Source organism: Populus euphratica, unplaced genomic scaffold (genome assembly GCF_000495115.2).
Source record: "Populus euphratica unplaced genomic scaffold, PopEup_1.0 scaffold222.1, whole genome shotgun sequence".
NCBI classification, from domain to species: Eukaryota; Viridiplantae; Streptophyta; class Magnoliopsida; order Malpighiales; family Salicaceae; genus Populus; species Populus euphratica.
The window spans coordinates 252,453-263,863 of NW_011500024.1; the positions used below are offsets into that span (position 1 = coordinate 252,453).

The 11,411-nt window shown below is 32.9% G+C and overlaps 1 protein-coding gene and 1 long non-coding RNA gene across 2 annotated transcripts; one reads left to right on the forward strand and one right to left on the reverse strand.

Annotated features, from left to right (window-relative positions):
- Positions 1–5,533: 5,533 nt before the first annotated feature.
- On the reverse strand, positions 5,534–10,722 carry LOC105142072 (tryptophan aminotransferase-related protein 2-like). Its single transcript, XM_011049522.1, has 5 exons — positions 9,736–10,722; positions 7,914–8,217; positions 6,500–6,780; positions 6,118–6,413; positions 5,534–5,999 (listed from the first exon to the last, which is right to left on the reverse strand). Exons 1-5 carry the CDS (start codon positions 9,999–10,001, stop codon positions 5,782–5,784), a joined length of 1,365 nt encoding a protein of 454 aa, XP_011047824.1. The 5' UTR covers positions 10,002–10,722; the 3' UTR covers positions 5,534–5,781.
- On the forward strand, positions 8,224–9,704 carry LOC105142071 (uncharacterized). The gene is made up of 2 exons (XR_845505.1): positions 8,224–8,442; positions 8,556–9,704. It is a non-coding gene; the product is annotated as an uncharacterized LOC105142071 (long non-coding RNA).
- Positions 10,723–11,411: the final 689 nt, after the last annotated feature.

Sequence of the window (11,411 nt, forward strand, 5' to 3'; positions counted from 1 at the left end):
ACGTATTCATAGAGGTAGAGACTGAAGAGATAGTGACATGTACAATTCAGGAAAACAATACACCCTAACTGGGATATTTGTAGAGCTTCTATCTGCAGGACTGACAGACTTGCTCGAAATCCAAGCTTAATTGATGTCGGATATTCAAATTCTTCTTGCATAATATAAATGGTGTTAGTTGTTGGAAAGAATAATCTTTTAATGGTAGGTAACTTCTCTGTTTCTTCATGTTCAAACAGAACAAAAGCACTGTTTGACAATAATCCTTGGTACACTGTCAGTTTTCATTTTGTTTTCAGTATGTTCATTGCTGTTCCTTCACAGAATAAACAGAAACCATCAAAACAGAAAAGAAGATACATAAGCTGTCGAAAAATGACAAAGTCCCTCTAGGACTTCCCTAAATGGGGCCGTTTTCACATAAAAGACAAAGGTTAGACTCCTAACTTGGTTCTTAAACAACTACAGCTCCCTTGTCGAAGTCCCTAAAATTAGTTTCGCTATTGAATATTGTCAAAGAATCAACTCAGTTCATAAATTTAAGCCATCAGGTGAAGCTTAACGAATGGTTTTATTAATTTTAATCTACATCAAATATAAACTCAGATTTAAAAAAACAATTGATTAATTTCAACGGATTATCTAATACACATTAGCTGCATTACTCTAAAAGTGTTACTTTCTGATGTGATTGCTCATGTGAAACTGAATTGCTACGTGTAGATGCAAAGAAAGACCTGTTATATATAGCTTGAAGGAGATAGAGGAGGCCACAAGTCACTTCAATGGAATTGCCGGAAAATCAGACAGGGTGGATATGGGAGTGTGTATATTGGAACATTGAAAGGAGTATGATATCATTTCCCCTAGGTGTTTGTCGTTGAGTCTGTTGATCTGAACTTGATCATAAAACCTTGTTGCCAAATCCAATGGAAGCAAGTTGTCACATCCAAGGAATTTTACTCGGAGCTCATTAATATGTTATAAACGATACATCATATTAATGTGCTAAGGATTATATACAGAAAACAGGGCATGGAACACTTTAAAATGCAAATGATTATGTGATAGTTGTGATGACCAAAATATCATTCCTTAGGTGGAGTGATGCAATTAGAAGCTAAAAATAATAATTAAACAAAAAACATAGAATATTTTAATAAGCTAAAAGAGATACTGTAATGTTAGCTTCAAATTTACAAGTTTATTTTCTTTAAAATAATGATTATAAAATCTGTCTTCGTAGAAGAATTACAAAGTCATAAATAGACAAAAACCTACTATCCTATCTCAACTAAAAAACAAGAAAAAAAATCCAAAATTACAAAAAAAAGAAGCACAAAATTGAAAATAAGCAAGAAATCCAAAAATAAGAAGGAAAATCATTAAAACTACAAAAACTGAAAGCCTCAAAGATATTTTTGATATCTAAAGACTTGACTGCTCGAGTAACAATGCAATCATTACTCTAAAGAAAATAGCCTTTAAAAACTCCTATAAAACTTTGAGCGTGATCCAGTTATCAAGTAAAAAGTTATGGCATTTTCAAATTGTTATTTTGGTCTAGTATAATTAGACCTTTTTTTTTTTAGCATTAACCTATCCCACTAGTCCATAAATGCATCTACGACACCATTTAAATAATTTATATGGGGTAGATGCTCATCTAGTAATAGTATACTCACATCTAATTACTCAGAACCATCCATTATCACAAATCTAACTACATCATTTTTTCTGGATTGGAGAGAATTCATCCTCGAGTATGGTTCCTCCTTTAAACAAGATGTCAAGTGCTGAACATTAAAGACATTAGAAGCCTTCATATGATGAGGAAGATAAATCTTGTAAGCATTGTCATTTATCTTCCGCAACACCTTACAATGACTTATCTTCCTTTCTTTCAACTTGATATACTCACCCATTACAAACCTATAACGTGTAAGGACAGCCTATACCAAATCACCAACCTCAAAGACTACTATTCTACAATGAGTATTAGTCAAGACCTTATACTTGGTATTGTTGTTACTGATATTCTACTTGACCTGCTTATGAATTCCATACAATGAATTCCATACAAGTAATTTGTCTTATCAGTAGCTTAAATGCTTAATCATCCAGTATGAGGAACATGAATTAGCTCCAGTACTCTAGAAGAATTCTATCCATAGATGATCTTAAAAGAACTTACTTAAGCAAACTTTATATATGGCAATGTCATATCCTACTACTTTGGCTTATCTTTAACCAGGCTTTACAGTGAGCTGTCGAGATTGCGATTGACCACTTATGTTTGTCTATATGTTTGAGGGGAGTAAGCATTGCTAAATTTCAATTGATTTCTCATCGTTCCCCAAAAATTCTTTTAAAAAATACTTATGAATTTGACATCTCTATCCAAAGTGATGGACCTGGAAATGCCATACAAATAAACCACCTTGTTAAAGTAAAGTTGAGCTGCTCGAGATGCATAATCTTTAGGCAAGCTATAAAATAAGTCATCTTCGAGAACCTGTCAACAACAATAAAAATAGAATACAAGGCCCATTGTAAATAGAGGTATGCCTGAAACAAAATCCATACTCATGGAGCATTAGGAATTAGTAACGAGATGTATAATCCAGCAATTGATAAAGCCCCTTTAGACCTTTTACAAATAGTACACCTCTTGACAAAGTTGAAAACCTGACCTAGTAACATAGACCAGTAATAGTTAATGGAAACTAGAGCTAATATCTTATCTCATCCAAAATATCCATGACAATGCAATTCACAGATGATATGCTCTCACAAAGAACAAACATAAACACCAAGTTGTGAACCATGAAAAAAATAATTGTTTAAATGCATAAGTTATCTCATTTAACTACCTTCAATGTTTCAATATAAATATAATTGAATAAGGAATCATTCAAATATATCTCATAGAAAGTATCAAATCCTAACATATGGGTGCATATAATATTGAGCAAGGTTACTCGTTGACTAAGAGCATTACCCACCTTATTTAGGTTGCGCGATTGGTGTTTTAATGAAAAAGTGAACTTCTTTAAAAATAACACCCACATTGCATGCCGACAACTCAATTTATGCTATCTATTTAAGAGCTTTATTTATGATTAGTAATTAAAATAAACAATTTATGCTATCTATTTAAGAGCTTTATGATTAGTAATTAAAATAACCTCCTTTTGCATGAGGTAATGCTGCTAATGCTTTTGAGTATGAACAATAGTGTAAAACTTTAGATCATATATAGAGTAGTTTTTCTTTAACTTGGATAATTTTTCATTAAAAAAAGGTAATGGGGCATCCATTCTAGTTAAGAACAACTCAAATGCTTGCCAAAAAACATCACAATTTACTTCAAACATCTTTTCAAAGTCTAATAATACCAAAACTAGAGCTTTAATTATTTTCTGTTTCACTAGTTGAAAATTGGTTTTAGCTTTGCTATCCACTAGAAAATGTTTCATTTTAGACATTCTATAATAGATGTGATAATAGAACTGAAGTTGCTGATGAATCTTTTATAAAAAGATGTAAGGTTATGAAAACTGCGATCATTGATATTTTTTGGTGTCGGCCATTAAAAATCACATAAATTTTACTTTAATCAACCTAAATACTTTTACTTAATGCCATAATTTCAAAGGAAACAAAATTTGGTGTGTTCATTTCTTGTCTTGAATTTGATTATGTAGCCCTGTTCTTTTGCTAATCAATATTCAAATCTTGAATAAGGTGGTGGGAGTTTTTTCTATAAAAATTTTATAAAATAATTTAATAGATAGAATGGTTGGCACCATTAATTATAGTATAGAATTAAGTGCAAATAATATATTATGGAACAAGAAATCAAAAAAACATCAAGTTAGCTTTCACTTTATTTTCAAAATCAGATGAATAATTTAATTCATTCAAATGTCTTTGTCACACTTCATCTTTTCTTCATTTAAAGGTCCTGTGCTCCGAAATTATGTGAAAATTTTATAGTTATAATTTTGCAAAATGTATTCTTAAATCTTTTGATGATAATAATCGAATTCAAATATATTTTTGTGCGAAGATATTTCTCTTGATTTCTTTTTTTATTTATTTTCTATGATTATTTCATCGGTACATTATAGATTTCAGTCTTTCAAAAATTTCAAATTTCAAATTTATGTTTTTGCATTTGGAAATTCATTATAATGTTTTAATTTCTGCTCCAAAATCAGTGAAACTACTGTGTTTTAAATTTCAAAGAATTCATTTTTAACTCTTGATTACCGTTATTTTAAAAATATTCTAGTATGAAGATTTTCTTTTTTTCCAACGTTTCACTGGTGCATCAAGCTTCTAGTCTTTCATAAATTTATTCGAGAAACTTGAACTTTCATTACCACACCGTTATTTAGTTTCATTAATTTTCAGTTAGGTTTTGCCAAAATTTTCTGGAGTTTCATTAATTTTCAGTTAGGTTTTGCTAAAATTTTACCTAAAATGTTTTTTATTAGTTTTGCCTAAATTTTCTTGTAGTTAATTGTTGTTATGAGAATAATGGGAATATGTTTTGTGTTTCTAGCAAGGTTTCAATGTTCTTCATCATGATCATCTTTTAAATTTATATTTAAATATTATATATTGAGTATTCTCCCTCTCCCACAAACTACAGTTTTTAATTAAATAATTATTCATAGCATATTAAGCGATTTGTTATAATCTATTTTGGTATGAAAAGATTGAAAGCATGTATATATATAATTTATTGGGGTATAATTCATTATATTCTTGTTTCACCAAAAGGGTCAATTTATAGTAGCTATATATATTCTGAACAATCTTTTGTCTCTATCGTTTTCCTTGAAATTTTTATATTTTTTATAATTTTTCTCATTAGAAGCATTTTCCAAATTGAATGGCCTCTTTAGCATTATTGTACTATATTTTTATTTTTTTGTTTTTTTATTGCTCTATGCTATTTTTTATTTTTTATTTTTTATTTTTTATTGCTCTATGCTGATTTTTTATTTTTTATTTTTTATTTTTTATTTTTTATTTTTTATTTTTTATTTTTTATTTTTTATTTTTTATTTTTTATTTTTTATTTTTTATTTTTTATTGCGCTATGCGAAAAATAAACTATTGTAGAGTTCAAGTCCTAAATAGATGGTAATCATTCTTTTAAAATGATATGGACTTTGCAGCACAAATTGAAGGCGGATCCAAACAAGGTCTAGAAATATAAAATTTTTTTTTTTAGATTAATATGATATCCAGGCCAACATGCACGCATGACTAATAACAAATGAGCAATAACGTTAGCTATGCAAATGAGCAATAACGTTAGCTATGGTGGAGACTGGAGGCAGTTTTCAAACCACAATAATATTTTTTTTAGGGTTCTTCGAGCCGGAGTTTGCCAAACGAATTACCATATTTGCATTTCAAAATCATCCCACAAGTTCAATATTGCAACTTAAGGGGCTACGATACATCACATTTGTCTTTTTGAGACAAGATTGTAGTACCCATCTGCAACTATAGGTAATTTTCACATTTATGAATTCATCTTGAAATAGAAGAAGTTCAGTACACATATGCATGTTGAATAATGTAATTCTAGGCAAAACGCATAAATAACTGAAAAAAAACATGTATATTTATTGTGGAAATCTATTATTTAAATGGTTATTCTTAAAGCTGATTGAGCTTCTCTTAAACTAGTGCTGACATGAATTGCCATTGCCCCCTTGTTTTTACATCTTTTACAGATATGGACTCTCTTTGCCTATTCTATTCCCCCGTCTCACCCAATTGCACGGATTGTCGCTGGTGGATGGTGGACAATCTCTCTACAAATATATAGAAGTTTTCATCTCGATCTAGCATGCTTATCCTAACATATTGTGGGCTAACACCAAAGTGTTTACCACTTCTTGTTATGATGTTGTTAGATCGGAGAAAGCCTTCGCAGTCTTCCATGGGTTCTTGGCACTTCAACCACGCAAAAGCTGCACAAGGGACACAAATATAATGTAAGAACTTGTTCCCACAAGAGGAAAAAAAAACACTCATAAATGATTGAATTGATGTTGATATGAATGATCTAAAACATAAGCCATATTTTACCAGGTTGAGGAGGAAATGATTTGTTGAGAAAGCTGCATGATCCAGGGGAAAACTCAGGCAAAGTAAAGAGACCACTTTGCCTAACAGCAGCATTCAATAACTTCCACCTCTCTTCCATGAGGTGGGCAGCAAAATCAAAAAGGGACCCAAGGCTGGTAGGATATCGACAGCTATGGATCACAACTTGCAGCACTTTAGCTGCTCGAAGTTGTGAATCCTTAGACACGCCAATTGTGTTGAGCTCTACGAATTTCACCATCTTTTTGGCTACTTCTTCATCCTTGACAAGAGCCCAGCTGAAAGATGTGGAACAAAAAATTTAGAAATACAACGTGCTTCATCATCTAGTTACAACGTTTGATCCCATCTAAGTTGAGCTTACCCAATGCGCATCCCAGCATGTCCTGTGCTTTTCGACACGGTGAAGAGCATAATGTCATGATTAGCAGCAGAAGCAATTGGCGTGTATTGTGGCCAATAATATGCAAGATCATGAACCAAGATGCCCCCACTTTTGTTGACGACGGACTGCCTGACGTATCCATCTGGATTGTTAGGGGAGGTAACGAGTTCAATAAAAGGTCCCTCTTTATTGAAACTTCGCGCATCACCAGCCCATTTATAAAGCCCCGACTTCAGGCAGTCGGTGATCAATGGATAAGACTGCAAAAAAATATCAACATGAAAGTTAGACCAACGCATCATAACCATCAAGTAGTGTCTCTAAGGCTAAATTAAAATTAAACCAACGCATCATAACCATCAAGTAGTGTATCTAAGGCTAAATTAATATTAAAGAAGACAGAATTTTGGTTTCATATCAAAGGAAGGATATTCTACTTTGAAGTCCAATGGAAGTCCATGCATAAAGAACAAAGAAAGCCAGAAAAGGCTAAAGCGGTTCGGCCACACTGAGCTCAGATTATTTAGAGAAAGTGTGCATGGACGACGTATCTTGACAATTATGAGAAAACTTAGTTTCAATTATGATTTTTCATTTTTATTCCAACCCACCTCATTGAGGTGACAAGGTTGAGGTGATAATACAATCTTTGATAGAACACAAGATTAGAAGTGTGGTTGAGGTGATAATACGATCTTTGATAGAACACAAAACTAAAAGTGTAGTTATAATTATTTTTTGAAATATTTTTTTTATGAAAATATATCAAAATAATTTTTTTATTTAAAAAAAATTATTTTTGACATTAGTGTATTAAAATAATATAAAAATATTAAAAAAATATTAATTTTAAGCAAAGAAAAAAATAAAAAAAAAATTTAAAAGTATTAAAATAAAAAACAGAGAGATACATGTGTTCGAAACTCACAAGCATATGAAGATTATGCCACTTCGAGTAAATGCAGCAGATAGTTAAACGTCATTGACTTCAGTATTCATGTACACAGATACATTAACTCCTTTTATAATACAAATCTGAAACTAAAAGGAACATTTGATTACCATTTAAATGCTGGCTTGTTCTATGAAATTCAGCACATGCATATTTGCATGAGACTAGCGATGGAAGATGTAGAAGCAACAGGTTTTAATTAAAAAAGAAGCAGGGATGAAGAAACCCAAAAAAAAAAAAAAACAAGAGTAGAAACTACGCATAAGAAAATGCCAGAAATTTAATGTTGATGCAGGGAAATTTGAAAGGCATATTGCATATAAATGCACCCGCCCTATTGAGATATTAAATTAAAATAATAGAAAAATGAATTCTGGTAAATGACAAACTACATATCAGGAGATAAAAATCAAGCTTATATATATAAGAAGCAATACTCACGGAGTAGTAAGGGGCTGCAGATACAACACTGAGGGGTTCCACTGCATCTTGGGGGGACAGTGCATATAATACAGCTTGATAAAGCTGTGTAGAACCTGTCCCAACAACAATGTAGTGGTCTTCGGTGACTGCGTTGCCAACTGTTTTATGCAGTCTAATAATCTCTTTGGCAAACTCTGGCTCTAAGAACCAGCAGAGGCTCCCAGCATCAGAGAAGTAGCTCATTGATTGCCAACCAGGGATAACAATGGTGGATTTGTCACCCGCTTGTTGCCAAAAGCTCTCGTACATTGTTGGATCGCCACTGCATTAAGCAAATCTTTAAAAGCAGCACCTTAAATGTCATGCTGGTCATTATATCAGCATCCTTACATATTATATACAGCACTCATTAGAAAATATTAAATTATTCGATGGAAGTTCCAAATCTATTTCTATATTCTCTAATCTAACCATCCAAACCCATCAACAGCATTGACCAAATAAACATCTCAAGTGGCTATAATGTTTTACCTCACATAAAGAACACATGGTATGCAGAAAAAACTCGAACACCTTAAATATTAAATTATTATATAAAGCATCTAAACCCATCAAAATAAACATCTCAAGTGGTTATAATGTTTTACCTCACATGAACACATGGTATGCAGAAAAAACTCGAACACCTTAAACATTTGTAACAGAAGGTAGGGTTTGGTCCCAATCTATGAAGAAATCAATGATTAGACAATGTATATGCATGGCTAACATCATGTATATGTGAAGCCCCAAGTAAAGATCCAGTTATAATAAGTACATATAGACAAAGGGACCCCCGAAGTGGTAAATCCAGAAAGTCCACTTTTCGACATGGCCTGAAAGAAGACCTTAAAAGCTAGTGCGAAATACAGGCGGCCTAAGTTCTAGAGAATACACCTCCCCCAGAGCCTCACACATGCACACACTTTATTTTTCAGATCTCCACAAAAAACCAAAAGCTAAAAGGAAGGCAGCCCGCGATCGGCACAAACACACATGGACCCCACAGACATGAATCGACTTCCAAGCCCCCATGGTGCCTTGGGCTTTTCCAACTAGTAAATAGCTATAAAGGGAATAAAACCAGTATTCTTTTTATTTATTTTTTTGCGAAGTCTGAAGTCAGGTCCACAAGACCACAACTGAGGCACACAATGATGGTGCTGGTAAAAAGTGCTCAATATGCACCACCATCCATGGTATACAAGCGTTGTTACCATTTTTGCGCTTAGATATTCACCCTTCAACTTGGGAACAAAAAGATGACAAGAGACAGTCATGAAGTGCGAAGAAGTCACCCCAGTTGTCTAACATGCACCATAGAGAATCTAAGATAAAATAGTACCCTGGATTCACTTACATACCTCACCTAGGCATTGCTTATACTTGCAGTACTCCTACTACTAGGTGAAGCAAACAGATTCCGCAAGTTAGGATTCCCAGTACACAATCACCATCTAAAAAGGAAGAGAAGGAACGAAAAAAAAAAGCAATCTCCATACTTTCAGTTTTACCTCCAAATGAAAATACCACTAAATCTCAAAAGAACTCCGTTGACCATTGTGGAAAAAGAAGAAGTTAATCACGGTCCTGTAGGTGTTACCATGTAAATAAAAGGACACGTTCGGACTTAAAGCTTGCATAGACTAAAAGAATTAAATGATTCAGGCACACTTTACCAACCAATTTTAGCAGTGAGGTTCACTGAACTGGCCAACTTATTCGGGTCTGTTTATGCAACAAAACAGGTGTAAAAGATAACTTTTAAACCAAAAATAGGAGACAATACTGTACCACTTACTGATCAAGATTGATTATTGTGTCCCCGCCATCGCTATCAACTGTGGAGGAAGAAGAGGGCATGGAAGGACGTGCCCTCTGAGTAGCTCGTGCCTCACTAAGCACACTATCAGTAGTCGTTAATGCATCTTTCTGATTGTCCACAAAGCGCCCATTATTGACTTCAAAGTCTTTCTCATACAGCACTCTTAAAACCAAGCTCACATTAAGTGCTAGAGACAGCACCAGTAAGTTCTTCAATGAGAAAATATTGAAAAACATCGCCATTTCTCTACAAATTTGAGAAAACAGAACTCAAGAAAACAGAGCTAATAGTTGCTAAAGAAGAGAGGTCTTTCACTTGATGTGAGCAATGGAGAACACAGAGAGGTGATTACATAGCGAAACCCAAAGAGAAAATACAAAAGACTCGATTGACAAATGGAAAACGGAAAATAAGATTTCAAAATTTGTGAAGGAATCCTGGGAGAGCTCGTTAATTAGCAATGACAACTGTGGAATATTAATGAAGGAATCCTGGGATACCTTTGGCAGGACTCCGAAACTCCTTAAGAAACTGGCATCTAGTGAAAGAAGAATCAAGGGTTTCTAGAGCCTTGATTCAGCACCAACTATGGGAGCTTTAAAAGAACAGGGAGCTTTAAGATGTCAGAAAATTAGTAAACATATCTTCAAGCTACTTAAATACGAACTCGAAATGAGTGAGTAACATGAATACTAGCAAGGAAACAGATTAGTTAACGAGCAGCCACCACTTGTTTTCGAGAGTTTAAAAAAGAAGGAAGGCACTGTCATTTCTTGAATTTGTACAGAGGATAAAGGAAGTGGATGAACCCAGAAGTGGCTTTGTGGGGATGAGTGCTCGCATGCACTGGGAGGGTGTTGGAACCTATAGAGTTGTCCTACCCTTTAAATGAATTCCAACAAGAAGATTTTTTTCTCAGGAATCAAGAAATTCTGCTGTTATTTTTCTTATTATGGCAGATCTCGAAAAAAACAATAATATTTACAGCGTATATTCTCTGTTAATACTTTATGTTTTCCATCTTTTTTTTTCCATATTCTCTGTTAATACTTTATGTTTTCCTTCTTTGATGGATCATTAAGATGATTATTGTTCAAAAAAAAAAATCTATTTGATCATAAGCATAAGCATAAGCATATTTTATGTTTTTTAAAAACAAATTAATATATGTGTTTAGTTACCACATGTTACAAAAATTTAAAACACAGGTCCTACCAGTAAAATGAGACAGTACCATGATTTTGAAAAAGCAATAAAATGAGATAGGACCGTGACACAATCAAAAGATTGATGTCTTCTCCTAAGTGTAGAAGTATCGAAATAATAAATAATCCAACAAGACCGAGGTCGAATCACAACGAGGTTAATTGTATAAATTATAGATAACAATAACATAACAATAACATAACAACAACAATAACAGTAATAATAATAATAATAATAACAACAATAATAATAGTAGTAGTAATAGAAGAAGAAGAAGTTGATGAGAACTTTGAGATGGGAGATTAACATAAAAATTAAACAATGATAACAATAAATATTAAGGTTAGAGGATCCACTAATAGCATGTCAAACAAGTATAGTATAAATTCTTATTATTCAATTGAAAACCACATACAAAGAATGTTTCAATCAGATTATAAATTGTT

Coding starts and splice junctions, on each gene's coding strand:
- LOC105142072 (XM_011049522.1), bottom strand. CDS start 10,001: ATGGCGATGTTTTTCAATATTTTCTCATTGAAGAACTTACTGGTGCTG. Junction 6,414..6,499: donor CATGCTGGGATGCGCATTGG/GTAAGCTCAACT, acceptor CACATCTTTCAG/CTGGGCTCTTGTCAAGGATG. Junction 6,000..6,117: donor ATCATTTCCTCCTCAACCTG/GTAAAATATGGC, acceptor TCCCTTGTGCAG/CTTTTGCGTGGTTGAAGTGC.